The following is a 20,919-nucleotide window of genomic DNA, read 5'->3' as shown; positions in this document are numbered from 1 at the left end:
AATGCCGCTGTGTACACGGACGTAGGGAGAAGTAGAGAGCGCCAATAAACCTTAAAGGCACTGCCTTTGCGTGCCGTCCCAGTCACATAATATCTACGGCTTTTCACACACACAAGTGAATGCCACACATACTTGGTCAACAGCCATACAGGTCACACTGAGGGTGGCCGTATAAACAACTTTAACACTGTTACAAATATGCGCCACACTGTGAACCCACACCAAACAAGAATGCCAAACACATTTCGGGAGAAGATCCGAACCGTAACACAACAGAACAAATACCCTGAACCCCTTGCAGCACTAACTCTTCCGGGACGCTACAATATACACCCCCCCAATCTTAACCTCCTCATGCTCTCTCAGGGAGAGCATGTCCCAAATTCCAAGCTGTTGTTTTGAGTCATGTTAAAAAAAAATAATGCACTTTGTGACTTCAATAATAAATATGGCAGTGCCATGTTGGCATTTGTTTCCATAACTTGAGTTGATTTATTTTGGAAAACTTTGTTACATTGTTTAATGCATCTAGCGGGGCATCACAACAAAATTAGGCATAATAATGTGTTAATTCTACGACTGCATATATCGGTATTGGTTGATATCGGAATCGGTAATTAAGAGTTGGACAATTTCGGAATATCGTATATTGGCAAAAAAGCCATTATCGGACATCTCTACTTATCGGTATTAATGATAAACCGCAGTAAAATTCCCGACTGTTAGTACGACCGTTTCAAATGTTAATAATTGCAAAACCGGGATTTACCGTATTTTCTGGACCATAGGGCGTGCCGGATTATAAGGCGCACTGCCAATGAGCGGGTCTATTCAGGTCTTTTTTCATACAAAAGGCGAACCAGATTATAAGGCGCATTAAAGGAGTCATATTATGATTTTTTTCTAAATGTAAAAGACTTCCTTGTGGTCTACATAACATGTAATGGTGGTTCTTTGGTCAAAATGTTGCATAGATGATGTTTTACAGATCATCTTCAAGCCGCTTTCTGACAGTCACTTCAGGATGCGCCGTTTTGTGGGCGGTCTTATTTACGTGGCTCACCCTCGACAGCGTCTTCTCCCCGTCATCTTTGTTGTAGCGGTGTAGCGTGCAAGGACGGGGGTGGAAGAAATGTCAAAAGATGGAGCTAACTGTTTTAATGACATTCAGACTTTACTTCAATCAATAACGGAGCAGCATCTCCTCATCCGTGGCTCACTAGTGCAACAACAACAAAAAAACGTCCGACCGGAACCCTCTAATAACTAAAGTTCCTTGGGTGTATAATGTAAACTCACTACACCGGTATGTTTTAGTGCTTTCATAACAAGATATAAGTTAGAACTTTACACTACTTTATATTAGAAATGGCAACAGCGGAGGATGAATGTCCCATAACAAGAAGATAGAGAAAAAGAAGAAGATTATCGACTAAGGCATCGCCACAGACTACAGTGGCAGATGTGCGCAATTTTTCAGGACTTATGCAGATCTCAAATACACATCAGCAGGTACCAGAAGGTAAGAAAAGTTGGTTTTGCATAATATTAAGAAACAAAACGCCAGATAATATGTCTGCTAATGGGTGCCATTTTGCGGTCCTTATACACACACCATAATAATACTTGTATCTCTGACTACTGTAGCCATAATGGCCGGACAATCCATCAAGCGGTGCGACTTCAAAGTCATACTAATACATTCTGACAGATTTCTGAACGCTGTGTGTAATGTTCTTTATTTTCAATGGAACATTTAAAGTTTTGGTGTTGTCTACTGGCGTCATATTGCAGTCTACACGTATCTCTTATGTGTGACTGCCATCTACTGGTCACACTTATCATGACACCATGTACCAAATAAAATTGCTTCAATGTCGGTAAGCACAACCAGAATTATTCCGTACATTAGGCGCACCGGGTTATAAGGCGATTTTTGAGAAAATAAAAGGATTTTAAGTGTGCCTTATAGTCCGAAAAATACGGTATTACGCTGGTCGCTTGGAACTTGTCTTCTCATGGTTCAAATTGAAGATGCCGGCGGGCCACATTTGGCCCGTGGGCCGTGGTTTGGACACCCCTGCCAAAACCTTGATTCTCATTTCTAATAAATTCACATCATCAACATAGCATTAATAAAAATGTTATTGAAAAATTCTGCTGTTTGCCGCCACACAAATCACAGCCCCCACACACCTGCACTCTATTGCAGCGGCCATGCGAAAACTACCGTATTTTTTGGGCTATAAAGCACACTTAAAATCCTTTAATTTTGCACCTAGTGTACGACATAATTCTGGTTGTGCTTACTGACCTCGAAGCAATTTTATTTGGTACATGGTGTAATGAGAAGTGTGACCAGTAGATGGCAGTCACACATAAGAGATGCGTGGAGACTGCAATATGATGGCAGTAAACAACACCAAAACTTTAAATGTTCCATTGAGAATAGAGAACATTACACACGGCGCTTGTTATCTAATCACCTGTCGCTCTGTATAAGCAGCAACCGGGAGGAGAGACGGGGGTGGAGCTGGCGTGAGAGCGAGAGTGTGCCTGTCACAGCCACAAAAGACAATTGTTGGAAAGCAACCGACAGACTTTATTGAAAAATAAAACTGTATTGAACCTGAACCGGGCTATCATGTCGGTGCTTGGTGGTCCAAAGAACCCCCTCTAGGGAAACCTCCACATATGCAAAAACAACTTTTCTTACCTTCTGGTACCTGCTGATGTGTATTTGGGATCTGCATAAGTCCTGAAAATGTGCGTCCGTCCGCAATTGTAGTCTGTGACGACACCGTAGTCATAAGCTTCTTTTTCTCTACCTACCGTTGTTGCCATTTCTAATATAAAGTAGTGTAAAGTTCTTACTTATATCTGTCAGTAAACTCGCCATGAAAGCGCTAAAACATACCGGTGTAGTGAGTTTACATTATTCACCCAAGGAACTTTAGTTATTAGAGGGTTCCGGTCAGACGATTTTTCACGGGACACATTTCCGGCGTTGTTGTTGTTGCATTTTTGAGCCACGGATGAGGAGATGCTGCTCCGTTATTGACTTAAGTAAAGTCTGAATGTCAATAAAACAGTTAGCTCCGTCTTTTGACACTTCTTCCACTCGTGTCCTTGCACGCTACACCGCTACAACAAAGATGACGGAGAAAAGACGCTGCTGAACTAAATAAGACCGCCCACAAAACGGCGCAATCTGAAGCGACTGTCAGAAAGCGGCTTGAAGATGAACTGAATAAACATAATCTATGCAACATTTTGACCAAAGAACCACCTTCACATGTTATGTAGACCAGTGTTTTTCAACTTTTTTTGAGCCAAAGCACATTCTTTGCATTAAAAAAACACCACCAGCAGAAAACATTAAAAAATGAAACTCAACAGCTGATATTGACAATAACTGACTTATTTGGGGAGTTTTTTGCTGTTTTCCTGTGTGTAGTGTTTTAGTTCTTGTCTTGCGCTCCTATTTTGGTGGCTTTTTCTCTTTACTTGGTATTTTCCTGCAGCAGTTTCATGTCTTCCTTGAGCGCTATTCCCCACACCTGCTTTGTTTTAGCAATCAAGGCTATTTAAGTTGTTGCTATCCTTCTTTGCGGGGACATTGTTGATTGTCACGTCATGCTTGGATCTTCTTCTTCTTTTCGTGTCTTTGAAGCATGTGGCTATATGACAGTTTCCCATTACTTTACACAGTCTTTTGCATTGTCGTTGAACTCTGCGAGATCTTTTAAGCTGCACTGGTTGGGTAGCAGAGGACAGACAAGGCAGTGCTGCATCGTGTGGTCATCTTCTCCGCGTTCGCAGGTGGTTGGGCCGGTTTTGTAGCCCCATCTGGTCATAGCAGCTTTTGATTGCCCTGTTCCTGTTCTCAGGCGGTTTAGTGTCTTCATGTTTGTATGTACTTTGTGGACGCACTCTGCTCCACACAGTAAGTCTTTGCTGTCGTCCAGCATTCTGTTTTTGTTTACTTTACAACCGGTTCAGTTTTAGTCTCGTTCTGCATAGCCTTCCCTAAGCTTCAATGCCTTTTCTTAGCGGCACTCGCCTTTTGCTTATTTTTGGTTTAAGCATTAGATACCTTTTTACCTGCACGCTGTCGTCTGCATATTGTGAATACGACAAACCATGTCCCTGTCATGATCTGTGGTCTGGATCATGTTTTTGTTATTTTCTGTTAGTTTTGGACTCTTTTAGTTCTTGTTTGTGACACTTCTGAGTTTGGTTTGGTTGCCATGGCAGCTTATTGTTTTCACCTGCCTCTGGTGTTCGGGACACTCACCTGTGTCTAATCAGAGGCACTATTTAAAGGCCTACTGAAATGAAATGTTTTTATTTAAACGGGGATAGCAGATCCATTCTATGTGTCATACTCGACCATTTCGCGATATTGCCATATTTTTGCTGAAAGGATTTAGTATAGAACAACGACAATAAAGTTTGCAACTTTTGGTCGCTGATAAAAAAAAAAGCCTTGCCTGTACCGGAATAGCGTGACGTCACAAGTTGAAAGTCTCCTCACATTTCCCCATTGTTTACACCAGCAGCGAGAGCGATTGGGACCGAGAAAGCGACGATTACCCCATTAATTTGAGCCAGGATGAAAGATTCGTGGATGAGGAACGTGAGAGTGAAGGACTAGAGTGCAGTGCAGGACGCATCTTTTTTCGCTCTGACCGTAACTTAGGTACAAGGGCTCATTGGATTCCACATTCTCTCCTTTTTCTATTGTGGATCACGGATTTGTATTTTAAACCACCTCGGATACTATATCCTCTTGAAAATGAGAGTCGAGAACGCGAAATGGACATTCACAGTGACTTTTATCTCCACGACAATACATCGGTGAAGCACTTTAGCTACGGAGCTAACGTGATAGCATCGGGCTTAACTGCAGATAGAAACAAAAGAAATAAACCCCTGACTGGAAGGATAGACAGAAAATCAACAATACTATTAAACCATGGACCTGTAACTACACGGTTAATGCTTTCCAGCCTGGCGAAGCTTAACAATGCTGTTGCTAACGACGCCATTGAATCTAACTTAGCTACGAACCTCGACAGAGCTATGATAAAAACATTAGCTCTCCACCTACGCCAACCCTCATCTGCTCATCAACACCGAAGCTCACCTGCGTTCCAGCGATCGACGGAGCGACGAAGGACTTCACCCGATCATCGACGCGGTCGGCGGCTAGCGTCGGATAGCGCGTCTGCTATCCAAGTCAAAGTCCTCCTGGTTGTGTTGCTGTAGCCAGACGCTAATACACCGATCGCATCTACAGCTTTCTTCTTTGCAGTCTCCATTGTTCATTAAACAAATTGCAAAAGATTCACCAACACAGATGTCCAGAATACTGTGGAATTTTGCGATGAAAACTGAGCTTTTTGTATTGGATACAATGGCGTCCCAATACTTCTGTTTCAACCATCGACGTCACGCGCATACGTCATCATACCTAGACGTTTTCAACCGGAAGTTTCGCAGGAAATTTAAAATTGCACTTTATATTGGCATGTGTTGCAACGTTAAGATTTCATCATTGATATATAAACTATCAGACTGCGTGGTCGGTAGTAGTGGGTTTCAGTAGGCCTTTAAACCTGCTTTTGCCAGCCAGTCGGCCTGGCGTCATTGCTCGTTTTCATGTCCGATTCCAAGCTTATGCTAGTTGTTCGATTCATGCCGTGTCCACGTAAGTGTTAATTGTTTCATGCCACAGTTTGATACAGTTTCTCTATATCCATAGTTCTTGCTACGTGTTAGTGTCTATGTTTCCTGCGTTAAGTTTTTTTTTGTCCTTTAGCCTCTCGTGTGAACGGCACGCTTTCCTTTTGTTTTGGTTCCTGTCTTTTCTGATGTGTAGGATTAATTGATTATTAAATATGTTCCTACCTTCAAGTCCTGTCCGTAACAGTCTGTTTGCATCCTGGGAGAACAAACCTCGCAGCAAACTGCAACCCCCCCGGATATGACAGTTCCTGACATCTACAAAGCAATTAGCTACCTGCTGCCACCTACTGATATGGAAGAGTATTACACGGTTACTCTGCCGAGCTCTAGTCAGCACCGACACTCAACAACGGCACATTTGCAGACTATAATTACTGGTTTGCAAAAAATATTTTTAACCCAAATAGGTGAAATTATGATGATGATGTGGTCCTGATGGCTTCATCTGGCCAGGATCTTCAGCTCTCACTGGATCGGTTCGCAGCCGAGTGTGAAGCGACTGGGATGAGAATCAGCACCTCCAAGTCCGAGTCCATGGTTCTCGCCCGGAAAAGGGTGGAGTGCCATCTCCGAGTTGGGGAGGAGATCTTGCCCCAAGTGGAGGAGTTCAAGTACCTCGGAGTCTTGTTCACGAGTGAGGGAAGAGTGGATCGTGAGATCGACAGGCGGATCGGTGCGGCGTCTTCAGTAATGCGGACGCTGTATCGATCCGTTGTGGTGAAGAAGGAGCTGAGCCGGAAGGCAAAGCTCTCAATTTACCGGTCGATCTACGTTCCCATCCTCACCTATGGTCATGAGCTTTGGGTTATGACCAAAAGGACAAGATCACGGGTACAAGCGGCCGAAATGAGTTTCCTCCGCCGGGTGGCGGGGCTCTCCCTTAGAGATAGGGTGAGAAGCTCTGCCATCCGGGGGGAGCTCAAAGTAAAGCCGCTGCTCCTCCACATCGAGAGGAGCCAGATGAGGTGGTTCGGGCATCTGGTCAGGATGCCACCCGAACGCCTCCCTAGGGAGGTGTTTAGGGCACGTCCGACCGGTAGGAGGCCGCGGGGAAGACCCAGGACACGTTGGGAAGACTATGTCTCCCGCCTGGCCTGGGAACGCCTCGGGGTCCCACAGGAAGAGCTGGACGAAGTGGCTGGGGAGAGGGAAGTCTGGGCTTCCCTGCTTAGGCTGCTGCCCCCGCGACCCGACCTCGGATAAGCGGAAGAAGATGGATGGATGGATGGAAGGTGAAATTACATATTCTCCCACGGCACACCAGACTGTATCTCACGGCACACTAGTGTGCCGCGGCACAGTGGTTGAAAAACACTGATGTAGACCACAAGGAAGTGTTTTACATTGAGAAAAAAAAAATAATAATATGACTCCTTTAATGCGCCCTATAATCTATGGTCCAGAAAATACGGTACACTCATTAAAGGATTAATCGAAGCAACAGAATATAGATTGAAGCTTTATCCTAATGAAATTAATTGAATTAATCGATTAATCGTCGTTCCAGCCCTAATCGGCATTGAAAGAACTTGGCCAATCGCATACTTCTACAGGAAAATCGAGGCCGTTACACATAATGACTTTTCACATTTAGGAAAATAAAAGCCTCTTTACAGTCCAAAGCCCGTCTTGTGATGCGTTCGCTGACACGTACCGCTCTGAGGATGGACACGGCCTCCTTGCTGAGCCACACGGGGTAGAGGACGTCGTCGTGGAGGATGGACTCGAACAGGTCGTCCTCATTGTCGGCCTCGAAGGGGGGCTGCCCGGCCATCATCTCGTACATCAGGACCCCCAGGGCCCACCAGTCCACCGAGGCGCCGTACTCCAGTTCCTGCAGGATCTGTTGGGCAACGAGCACGTCATCGCTTATCAATCTGGCGCCGATCAGAACGCAACACCCCTTTCCCCCGGGGGGATATTTAGTGCCAGCAATGATAAGATCCATTCCGTGGAAAAGATTTTCATTTCACAGCAGTATAAAATGTTGGAAAACAACGCTGTAACTAACAATTATAACCGGTAGAAAATAATCAAGCAAAGCTTGTTTTTCCACTGATAAAATGCAGGTAATAAATAAGGCGTTTGTTTTAGAATAAATAAGTAAAATTCAAAATAATTTAAAATAATAAAGTCAATTTAAAAAAACTAAAAAATATAATGACTAAATAAATAAATGAATAAATAAATAAATAAATAAAAATAAATGATGTCCTTGTTTTACATACCCAGTAAAGGACGCTAGTTTGTGGAATAAACAATACCTCGTGATGTGCTTAACTGATAGGTTTGCAAGATAAAAAGTTAGCTGTTGCTCATGTAGCCTTATATGAACCTGGTTAAACACTCAGCATCGACACACCAGCATGGCACCTGTCCCAAAGTTTACGGCTTATTTAAAAGAATAATACGACGGCAATCATCTCTATCAGTTTATTTCATAATAGACGTAATTTTGCGCACTTACAGTACAATGAAAATTATTTTCAAACAATCTTGGGTCAACCTGCTTTGGAAGAATGTGTGTTCGCCCTTTTAGAAATCCCACTTTGCTCGCCATTCACATTTTGCACAATGAAATGTATGCTGTTTAGCACAAGCGTGGAATGCAGTTGATATTCCTGTAACCTTTTGTCTGACAAATATATCATTACACAATTGTTTTAGCATTTTTGTAATCTAATAAGAAGTTTGGCTGGACGATAAATTCCCACAGGCTATTGCCAATAAACGATATTATTGTCAGCATTATTTTGTGACTAAATTAAACACTAATGTAATCATAATATATAATAATAATAATAATGCAAATAACCCTCATTACTGTAAAATTGCTTACCATTTGTACTGTACAACAATTAAATTGACTCTCATTATTTCCAGGCTTTCGAGGGCCAACTAAAATGAAGTGGCCCCCGGGCCTTGAGTTTAACACCTGTGTTTTAAGCAATATCAAAATTTATCGCGGGTGTTTATCTATTTTATGGAGGAATGTAGTTAATCCTAGAACTGGCATCCAATGTTATTAAAAAGGAATCGATTCTGAATCGAATCGTTACCCAGCTGAATCATGCGGTGCCCATAGATTCACGGCCCTATAAACGCATATTTAGAAGATTTCAGAAATGAATATTTCAAATCGAATTTAAATATCAGAGACTTTTGTTTGCCTACAGATAATAATTCATTACATACACTTACTCATCTCAAATAATAGTGTTGACATAATAAAATGTATAGATTTAATCGGCCAAAGCATGAACTATTTATTATTCCCCAACATCGGCATCAGGCCCTGCTAACAAGACTGATCATTCAAGGAACTTTCTTCATTCTTCTCAGGCGTTGAAGAAGAGAAACAAGAGCCACTTCTACTCACCTCGGGGGCGATGTAGTCGGGCGTGCCGCAGAAAGTGGTGGTGGTCACTCCGTTCATGATACCCTCCTTACACATCCCAAAGTCGGCCAGCTTGCAGTGACCCTCGGCATCCAGCAGGATGTTGTCCAGCTTCAGATCCCTGCGGGTTAACATGTCACCGCATCAATCAGTGTTTGGGTCAAACCTGCTACTTTGCTCTTAATCGTCAAGTGCGGACATTTTTGAGCCATTCTATCATTTCAACTATGAGGGAACAATTTGTACCTTATACTATAGTCAGCCACCAGGGGGCAATCATCAGTAAGCCTAATTGTTTTAAGGGTGTACTCACTCTAGACCAGGCTTGTCGAACTCGTTTTGCAGTTATGGTTGCCCTCAGAGGGCCGATTTTAACAGTGAATAACATACAGTATGAATATAAATGTGTATACATAAAATATGTGTATAATTCATACTTGCCAACCTTGAGACCTCCGATTTCGGGAGGTGGGGGAGGGGGGTGGGCGTGGTCGTGGTGAGAGGGGGGCGTGGTTGGGGGCGTGGCTTGAAGGGGAGGAGTATATTTACAGCTAGAATTCACCAAGTCAAGTATTTCATATATATATATATATATATATATATAACAAATACTTGACGTTCAGTGAATTCTAGCTATATATATATATATATATATATATATATATATATATATATAATAAATACTTGAATTTCAGTGTTCATTTATTTACACATATACACACACATAACACTCATCTACTCATATTTGAGTTAAGGGTTGAATTGTCCATCCTTGTTCTATTCTCTGTCACTATTTTTCTAACCATGCTGAACTGGTCTCTGATGATGCATTGATGTGTGGCACGCACAAAAGTGCTTTCATCAAATGCACTAGATGGCAGTATTGTCCTGTTTAAGAGTGTCACAACATTGCTGTTTACGGCAGACGAACTGCTTTACGGTATACAAAAACGTGACTGCTGTTGTTGTGTGTTGTTGCCGCGCTAGGAGGATGTTAATGAAACTGCCTAACAATAAACCCACATAAGAAACCAAGAACTCGCCCTCCATCATTCTACAGTTATAACGTGATTGGGCAGGTATGCTGTTTAAATTGTGGGTTAATACTCAAATAAAATATTTGTTATTATGGACCTGAGTCCGCCTGAATTTCGGGAGATTTTCGGGAGAAAATTTGTCCCGGGAGGTTTTCGGGAGAGGCGCTGAATTTCGGGAGTCTCCCGGAAAATCCGGGAGGGTTGGCAAGTATGGTATAAAACTGGCAGCAATTTTACCGTAATATTTGCAGGGTTTTTTTTTTTATTTTTTTTAACAGCATATAAAATAAGAAAATACATGGAATTAAATGGAGAAAAGGTACAACTGTTTTTTTGGGTTTTTTTTGTCCTGTCCAGCTTCTCAGGCAAATCATATACTGTAGTTGATGTAGATGCCCATATCGGCTGTTCATATTTACTTTACAAAAGAGAAGTGTGGGATACTTCTCTTGTTGCCTTATTTGTATTTGACTTTATTAAATGTATTTTATATTATCATTTGGTGCAGCCGGGCCGGAGCAGAAGGGGATAGAAAGAGAAAAAAGGAAGACAGAGGGGGAAATTGTGGGGACAAGAGGGGGATAAGACAGAGAGACGAAAACAACAACAGCAAACACAACAACAATAATAGAGTAACATCAGCAAACAGGATATGTACAAATATGATGTAAAAGTGATAGCAAAGAAGCAGTTAGCAAAATAAATACCACTGTTTTTTTAACGTAAAAATTCATACAAGTTTTTAATACTGCGAAATCTACGATTGTTGTGTTTTTTAGTGTATTATTACTCGTTATTGAAAGTGGATTTTACTGTAAAAAAAATTTACTTTAAATTTTTACATGAAGTTTTTTGGATTACTTGCTTTGAAATCATAAGTCAAGCAGATATTTAAGTATTTATCTTTATTTGAACAATTGTTTTGAAATGTATGATGATATAATATTTAGTTTTATCATTAGATATGATTAAAGTGTAAATATATGTAATTGTACGCAGTAAATTTAATTTTGTAAAACATTTATTAAGAAAAGATAAGGTACTTTATTTCAACATATTATTTCCACGCTTTCGGGGGCCGCACAAATTGATGTGGGCCTTGAATTTGACACCTGTGCACTAGACTCATCCTTAAGAGGTGTTGTTACTACAAATTCCAGTATCGATCCGATACTACATAAATACAGTGCCAGTATCGCGAATACAGGCACTTTAAAGAAAAAAAAATCTCATCATGCTCGTACCGCCCAGATACTACAGTGATACTACTGCCCTGTAATTAGGATATTGGTTACAAAAGGTCCTGGGACGACTGAAAAGTATGAAAACGGACCCGGACCCGGACCCTAACCCTAACCCTGTAATTAGGATATTGGTTCCAAAAGGTCCTGGGAAGACTGAAAAGTATGAAAACGGACCCGGACCCTAACCCTAACCCTAAACCTAACCCTAACCCTGTAATTAGGATATTGGTTCCAAAAGGTCCTGGGAAGACTGAAAAGTATGAAAACGGACCCGGACCCTAACCCTAACCCTAACCCTAACCCCAGCCCTGTAATTAGGATATTGGTTACAAAAGGTCCTGGGAAGACTGAAAAGTATGAAAACGGACCCGGACCCGGACCCTAACCCTAACCCTAATCCTAACCCTAGCCCTGTAATTAGGATATTGGTTCCAAAAATTCCTGGGAAGACTGAAAAGTATGAAAACGGAGCCGGATCCGGACCCTAACCCTAACCCTGTAATTAGGATATTGGTTCCAAAAAGTCCTGGGAAGACTGAAAAGTCTGAAAACGGACACAATTCTTTCATAAGAAATAATGTAAATCTAATTCAATCAAGAAAGCTAAAACTATAAACACAAAACACATTTGATTGAGAAATATTAGTTTTTTTCCCTTGCAGACAACAAAGTGAAATACATATATTTGATCAATTAAATGTTTAAATAGGTTTTCCCTTCAATGAAGACGTGTACGTCATTTTGGTACTTTGCTAGGAGTTCTTTCTTGAATTCGATCGTGTTTCTCACCGTCATTATCGAAGAGCTGGCACTTGCAACATTCTTTGGCCCCCAGGTGACTCATTTTGCAGTAATACTCAATTAAAAAAAAAGGCACTGACACTGAGGTGGATGCTTTGGACTAGGGTTGTTCCGTATACCGGTACTAATACAGTACCGCAACACTAATTGATTGAAATCGGTATCATACCGCCTTTGAAAAGTCCCGGTACCGTTCTTTCATCTAAGTGCCGATGTGTGGCGGGGACTACAGAGCCGAGGCGCACGATGTTGAATGTGTCAAAACGCACACACAAAGTGCATACAAGCAATAACATGGTGGTGGGGAAGAATGGCAAAAAACGACAATTCCACTGGTTAATAAAGAGGGTGGTTAAGCACAATATGGAGGTATTTGGGCTTCAAAACTAACAATAAAAGTGACGCTTTAAACAGGGAAGCGCCGCGCTTCAAGTGTTGCTTTCTAACATGCCATTAGTATTACCACCTTTGCTTCAAACTTAGGTAAACATTTAAATAATAAGGATTCTGATCTGCACAAGGAGTTATAAAGAGTGACAGGTAATAATGTAGTTGCTGCACCTGTCCTGCTGTTCGCTCCGGTGCAGACCGTAGTAGAGGAGCACAGGGGAGACGTTCCCTTCAGTTCACTTTACTCCGCAATTGGTCTGCTCAGATCCGCTCAGAATTCGAGGCTGCCGATTTTTGACAATCTCGTTACTTTATTTTTAGTTTTGCAGGACACAACCGGACCCATTCATCGCTTTACTGTGCAGTGCGCGCGCTCCTCTCTTTGCTCGCCCACTCACTCACTGACATCACTTAGCCAACACGTTGACATTCTCACAAACACACATACTGTACGCTTATAAGTTAACAGCTCCTCTGCTGTGCACGTGTGGATACATAACATGTAGATACATAACACATAGATACATAACTTGTAGATACATAAAATGTAGATATGTAGACGCGCACACAGCTGCTTGGCTTGATGCCAAATATTAGCGCAGTTAGGACCGCCTCTATAACTTCAACTAGTGCAAGTAAAATGACTGAATTTGGTAACAAATTGCTAAAATGAAGTGAATTATATTTATATAGCGCTTTTCTCTACTGACTCAAAGCACTTTTACATAGTGAACCCTAATGTCTAAGTCACATTTAAACCAGTGTGGGTGGCACTGGGAGCAGGTGGGTAAAGTGTCTTGCCCAAGGACACAACGGCAGTGACTAAGATCGCGGAAGCGGGGATCAAACCTGGAACCCTCAAGTTGCTGGCACGGCCACTCTACCAACCGAGCTATACCACCCCAAACACAATATGTGTTTTATCTCTAACAAAAGCGTGTTTTACCTGCTACATGCCTTATCTGTGTACATTTATCCATAGTTTTGTTTTTAGTACTAACTAATAATTGTATTTTTCTTTAAGTACAGACCAGGATTGGCAACCATAAATCATGAAGCATTTAATGTAATGTAAATAAAGTTTTTTTCATTATATTCTAATCTAATCCTTGATTATGGCAGACTATATGTTGTATGGAAAATTGTAAATTGTTCTTTGAGTGCAACAAGAAAAACACAATGTGTTTAATGCCCTTTAATTTATATTTTAACTAGGGATGTCCGATAATGGCTTTTTTGCCGATATCCGATATTGTCCAACTCTTAATTACCGATACCAACCGATACCGATACATACAGTCGTGGAATTAACACATTATTATGCCTAATTTGGACAACCAGGTATGGCGAAGATAAGGTCCTTTTTAAAAAAATTAATAAAATAATATAAGATAAATAAATTTAAAAAAAATTCTTGAATAAAAAAGAAAGTAAAACAATATAAAAACAGTTACATAGAAACTAGTAATTAATGAAAATGAGTCAAATTAACTGTTAAAGGTTAGTACTATTAGTGGACAGTCCGTAAGCACACAGTCATGTGTGCTTACGGACTGTATCCCTTGCAGACTGTATTGATATATAATGTAGGAACCAGAATTTTAATAACAGAAAAAAACAACCCTTTTGTGTGGGGAAGGGAGGTTTTTTGGGTTGGTGCACTAATTGTAAGTGTATCTTGTGTTTTTTATGTTGATTTAATAAAAAAATAAAATAAATAAAATTAAATTAAATTAAAAAAACGATACCGATAATAAAAAAAACGATACCGATAATTTCCGATATTACATTTTAAAGCATTTATCGGCCGATAACAATATTTATATATAATATATATAATTATAATAATATTATCGGACATCTCTAATTTTAACCTTCTAAAATTGTTCTTTGAGTGCAATAGGAAACATATGTTTATTGTATTGCAAGATTTTCTGTTGAAATAAAGCGAATAATTTAAACTTTTTCATGGTTCCCTTTATTTGGAAAAGTATCGAAAAGTATCGATATACATTTTGGTACCGGTACCAAATCATTGGTATCGGGACAACCGTACTATGGACACTTGAATTTGCGGGATTCTACGCGGGCTAACGAAGTAATTTGCTACAATTCTATTAAGTATTCTATTTATCTATGAGGAACTTCAGGTGTGAAGCCGTGTCAGTTTACAGAGCATAACAAAATATACCTTTTTATCTTATGTTTTTGTATAAAACCTTTACCACACGGATACTGAACGGATAAAAGGGTTATATTCTTGTGTGTTTTATCAAAGACAATATTTTTAAGCGCAGCATTTGGCTGTATGATAACCAGAGGTGGGTAGTAACGCGCTACATTTACTCCGTTACATCTACTTGAGTAACTTTTGGGATAAATTGTACTTCTAAGAGTAGTTTTAATGCAACATACTTTTACTTTTACTTAAGTATATTTATAGAGAAGGAACGCTACTTTTACTCCGCTACTTTTATCTACATTCAGCTCGCTACTCGCTACTAATTTTTATCGATCTGTTAATGCACGCTTTGTTTGTTTTGGTCTGTCAGACAGACCTTCAAAGTGCCTGCGTTTCAACAAATACAGTCACTGGTGACGTTTCACTTCGTTCCACCAATCAGATGCAGTCACTAGTGACGTTGGACCAATCAAACAGAGCCAGGTGGTCACATGACCTGAGTTAAACAAGTTGAAAAACTTGTGGGGGTGTTACCATTTAGTGGTCAATTGTACGGAATGTGTACTGTACTGTGCAATCTACTAACAAAAGTTCCAATCAATCAATCAAAAGTGTGAAGGAAAAAAGATACTTTTTCATTCCAACCATAAATCCCGTCAAAAGCCTAAAAACTGACCGCACATGAGGACGTTCCTGTCTTCACAATAAAAGTGCCGCTCCATCGCGACTGCGCTTTCAAAATAAGAGTCTCCGAAAGCCAGCGCAAACAAGCTAGCAAGCTACGGAGTTTGACGCCAATATATTTCTTGTAAAGTGTATAAAAACGAATATGGAAGCTGGCCAAAAGATGCCAAAAACTCACCACTTTCATGTGGTATTAGACAGAAAGGAGTAACTTTTCTTCTCCTCCATTTGAAAACGTGGACGTTATCATCACTACTGTCTGATTACAATCAACGCAAGTCATCAGAATCAGGTAATACACCAACTTATATTCTAGTCTTCATGAAAGAAAGGAATCTATATGTGTTAAACATGCATGTATATTCATTAAAACACCTTTAACATGTAAACAAAAACAGCAAAATAAATACATATAAATTATATACTGTATATATCAATGTATATGTATGTATATATCAATGTATATGTATGTGTATGTGTATATATATATATATATATATATATATATATATATATATATATATATATATATATATATATATATATATGATATGAGTGTGTATGTTACTCATCAGTTACTCAGTACTTGAGTACCGGTAGTTTTTTCACAACATACTTTTCACTTTTACTCAAGTAAATATTTGGGTGACTACTCCTTACTTTTACTTGAGTAATAAATCTCTAAAGTAACAGTACTCTTACTTGAGTACAATTTCTGGCTACTCTACCCACCTCTGATGATAACAGACAGTATACAGAAAAAAACTCCTGGCAAACATTTTCATTGAAAACCGAATGCTACAAAAAAAAAACGACGTACCCCTGTATCGATATTAGATATTTATGCATATCTCTACCAACAATACCGTGCCAGGCTCCACGTTTGGTTAGTGCAGGGGTCTGCAACCTGCGGCTCTTTAGTGCCGCCCTAGTGGCTCCCTGGAACTTTTTCAAAAATGTATGAAAAAAGAAAAAGATGGGGGAAGGGGGGAAATATATTTTTGTTTTAATAGGGTTTCTGTAGGAGGACAACATGACACAAACCTCCCTAATTGTTACAAATCCCATTGTTTTTATTAAACAAGCTTCTCTGATGAAGAGTATTTGGCGAGCGCCGTTTTGTCCTACTAATTTTGGTGGTCCTTGAACTCACCGTAGTTTGTTTACATGTGTAACTTTCTTCAACGATGCCAGAGAAAGACTTGTTTTATGCCACTCATTCTTTGTCTCATTTTGTCCACCAAATGTTTTATGCTGTGCGTGAATGCACAAAGGTGAACTTCGTTGACGTTATTGACCTGCGTGGAGCGCTTATCAAGCATATTTGGTCATGACTGCAAGCTAATCGATGCGAACATGCTATTTAGGCTAGCTTTATGTACGTATTGCATCATTATGCCTCACTTGTAGGTATATTTGAGCTCATTTCATTTCATATGTCCTCTGTGTATTTAATTTATATCTGCATTTCTCATGACACGTTATCTGTATGTAATAATGGCTGCATTTCCGATAGTTGTTTGTGTGCCATGTTGTTCCAGACCACAGCAAACGTAACCCAGCTTGCATAGATTGTTATAAATCCATTAGAAGAAGACAGCCCGCCATTTCCTTTAACTTGGACACACACATCTATACCTTTGGCCATTCTGAGCCAGTAATTTCCAGGAATTATCTCTCCTTCTAAGAAGCCTGCATTTGATTAATGTTTCCCGATGTCAAAATTTGTGTCAGCCTCCGACACAGTCATTCATTTTATAGTAGGCTAATTTAGCTAATATAGACACTTACATCATGTGTTGCCTTCATTATATCACTTATAAAAGGCTTTTTCTTTTTTGCGGCTCCAGACAGATTTTTTTTTTGTATTTTTGGTCCAATGTGGCTCTTTCAACGTTTTGGGTTGCCGACCCCCGGGTTAGTGGTAGTGGTCTGATCCAGGTCCAAGCAGGTTTTTTTAATGATAGCCGTAAATAGGACTGAAAATAAACCACAAAATGTATTTATTTTTTTTAACATCCTTTGTATTTATTGTTTCATAAAATTGAGCCTATTAAATATACCATACAATAAGGTAATGATGGGCAAATGACAGCTGACACTGTGTTGGTGTTTCATAATAGTGCCATCTGCTGGATTAAATAAATCCCTACCTATTTTATAATTTATTCTTTTATTACGGTGTTTTATTCTGGCTTGTCCCAAATCTTATCTGATTGGGATTTTATGTGTTTTATCTTTTTTATGGGGAACTTGGAGTACATGTACTATTTTGTGATCTTGGCAATGTTTGTGATGCTTGTTATGTGGTAGGTCTTTGTTTTTCATATCTAAGATGTTCCTTTCTCTGTATGGTAGGTCTTTGTTTTGCATATCTAATATGTTCCTTTCTATGTATGTTTCAATGAATGTCTTTGATTGATTGATTGATTGAAACTTGTATTAGTAGATTGCACAGTACAGTACATATTCCGTACAATTGACCACTAAATGTTAACACTCGAATACGTTTTTCAACATGTTTAAGTCGGGGTCAACGTTAATCAATTCATGTCCTGATCTTGCTGGCTGAAAAACAAGTTTACCTTCGGGTACTAATAAAGTAACTGTCAGAATAATTATATTTAAGTTATCACAAAACTTTGTGTTTCAATGAGTTCCCGGCGAGCAGACAAAAGCCGTCTTTGATCTTACTCCACTGTGTAGGATGGGTAGCCACATGAGGGTGTCGGTTTCTTTTATGTATTGTAATCCACAGGAAGATTTTGTCTTTACCCGAGATCTACAAAGCGGAGAGGAGGCAAGGCCTGATCTCCCTCCAGGCACCTTTTTTTTTTAAAACTGTTTTACGACATTTTCTTTGAACTGTTTTGTAACCAAAGGCGATGGCTGTTTACGACCCCCCTCCCTTAGAAACAGCTGTTGCCATGTAATCAGGGAAAGTCCAAATAAAAGAGGAGGCGTACAATCTTTCGTCAGAGCGTGGGACGACCCTTGTACAGTGTCTACGCGTTTCTCCTCAATTGAGCCAAATTGAATTCTGTCTCTGTTTAATTCCTTGCTTCTTGTCTTGTTTAATAGATGTCATCAGTGTTTGAACCTGACAGTAACCTAACCTAACCTACTACAAAAAATGTTGAATTATGTACAGTGTATATGTGAACCAGGGCTGCAGAAAAAATGCTTAAAGTATCATTATTCCCATCATTATCCCATCTTAAAACTCATTTGTATACTCTAGCCTTTAAATAGACCCCCCTTTTTAGACCAGTTGACCTGCCGTTTCTTTTATTTTCTCCTCTGCCTCCTCGCCGGGTTATTCTGGTTCCGGTGACCATGGATGAAGTGCAGGCTGTCCACAGTCGGGCCCCGGGGTGGACCGCTCGCCTGTGCATCGGTTGGGAACATCTCTGCGCTGCTAACCCGTCTCCGCTCGGGATGGTCTCCTGCTGGTCCTGCTGGCCCCACTATGGACTGGACTCTCACTACTATGTTAGATCCACTAAGGACTGTACTTTCACAATATTATGTCACTCGACATCCATTGCTTTCGGTCTCCCCTGGAGAGGGGGGTTACCCACACATGCGGTCCTCTCCAAGGTTTCTCATAGTCATTCACATCGCACGTCCCTTATGTGGGCTCTGTACCGAGGATGTCGTTGTGGCTTGTGCAGCCCTTTGAGACTTTTGTGATTTAGGGCTATATAAATAAACATTGATTGATTGATTATTCACTGAGAAATCAAGAAAAAAACGCAGTCTGTCACAATATTTTTTGGATCTGCATAATCGAGAGCGTTAACAAAGAGAAAGGCGACATTGCGGGGTACCTGTATATGACTCCATTGCGGTGCAGGAACATGAGCGCTGAGGTGACCTCGGCGGCGTAGAATCGAGAGCGAGGCTCGTCGAACTTGCGGGAGCGCTGAATCTGGAACATCAGGTCTCCTCCGTTCACGTATTCCATGACGAAGAACAAGCGGTCCTGAAGGGGGAAGACACGGTTGAGGCCGGCAGGATAAAGACGGGGTGCTCAGAAGGTGCACGTACTCGGGTCTGGAAGCAGCAGTACAGCTGGGTGAGGTAGGGGTGTCGGCGGGCCAGAGCCAGGATCCGCTTCTCGGTCATGGTGCAGTCCACGTCGTCGTCCTGCAGGATCACGTCCTTCTTCAGGACCTTGACGGCATAAACCTCCTCCGTCCCCTTCAGCTCGGCAAGCATCACCTGGGTGAGGACACAGATTGTACTTTACTGGGGAAAACTCAAGCTCCTTTTGGTGACACAATGCTGTGTAAAAAAATGGAACTAAATGGTTTCTCCCAACAAATCAGTTAAAAAATATATATTACAAAAATAATGATATTTGAATACAATATATTTTACATTTAATGTATTAATGAAAAAAATATAAAATAAACATTTTAAAAATGTTGATGATTTTCGAGTTTCCAAGTAGAGTCGACCACATAGCGCTTTAAAGTTTGCATATTTTAGGCCTGAATTAAACATTTTGAGGCATTAAAAATTGCTAAATTAACTGAAAAATAACTATACTACGGCAGTATTGTCCACTGGATGATACCAAACCAATCAGAGTGCGCTGTTCAGTATGGTGGCCACTGATTGGCTCAGCCTCAGACATCATTACTAGATTGAATTAAACGAGTGTAAATGTGACTAAAGGGTGTTATTTTCATGTCTATAGGGCTCTCATAATGTTGAAACATGTATCTAGAATAAGGGTGTCCAAACATTTGGACTGGGGGGCCGCATTGGGCTTAAAAATTTGGCCAGGGGCCAAAAGCGACTGCATGCAACGTAACATGTATATATATTGAAAGTTCAACTCCTACATTGTTGACTTCCATGACAACCTCCTTAAGGTTTTGTAATCATTTAGAAATATCAAGCAGCTAAAATGCGGAAAACATGTATAAATGTGCAGAAAGTGTTTTGCATTTTCCCCATCATCCCTTGCAATGGATTTAAATGGGTGTCATTTTGATTTTTTTATGTTGATTAAACATTTTTTTTTACAATATCCACAAAGTTCAATTAACAGGTTGTCTTATTTGTGACCATGTGTGTTGAATTTTTGTACCGGTTGATTTTTTTTTTTTGCACCGTGACTAGGGAAGGTTGTTTGGATTGGGCCATATAAATAAATGCTGTAACATACGAGTACAATCAAAGGTGAAGTTACTATCATTGGTAATTGTAGGTTGTGTGCAGTGTTGGGACTAACGCGTTACTAAGTAGCGCGTTACTGTAACGCCGTTAGTTTCGGCGGTAACTAGTAATCTAACGCGTTATTTTTTTATATCCAGTAACTCAGTTACCGTTACTACATGATGCGTTACTGCGTTATTTTACGTTATTTTTTAATGTAGTATCGGCTAGAAACAGAAGAAGTGTCGTCCTTCTGTCTCACAA

At 40.3% G+C, this 20,919-nt stretch overlaps 1 protein-coding gene across 1 annotated transcript in view; it reads right to left on the bottom strand.

Moving 5' to 3' along the window:
• The window catches only part of prkcea (protein kinase C, epsilon a), a 107,961-nt gene that overhangs the window by 7,182 nt on the left and 79,860 nt on the right, over positions 1–20,919 (bottom strand). Inside the window, exons 10-13 of the mRNA XM_061931916.1 lie at positions 19,537–19,710; positions 19,317–19,471; positions 9,131–9,269; positions 7,406–7,594 (exon numbers count right to left, since the gene is read on the bottom strand). Coding sequence (XP_061787900.1) covers positions 7,406–7,594; positions 9,131–9,269; positions 19,317–19,471; positions 19,537–19,710 — 657 coding nt within the window. The remainder of the gene's footprint in view (positions 1–7,405; positions 7,595–9,130; positions 9,270–19,316; positions 19,472–19,536; positions 19,711–20,919) is intronic.

The sequence above is a fragment of the Nerophis lumbriciformis genome, linkage group LG39 (assembly GCF_033978685.3).
Source record: "Nerophis lumbriciformis linkage group LG39, RoL_Nlum_v2.1, whole genome shotgun sequence".
NCBI lineage: Eukaryota > Metazoa > Chordata > Actinopteri > Syngnathiformes > Syngnathidae > Nerophis > Nerophis lumbriciformis.
The sequence above is the reverse complement of the archived record's forward strand: the minus strand, read 5'-3'. Positions and strand labels throughout refer to the sequence as shown.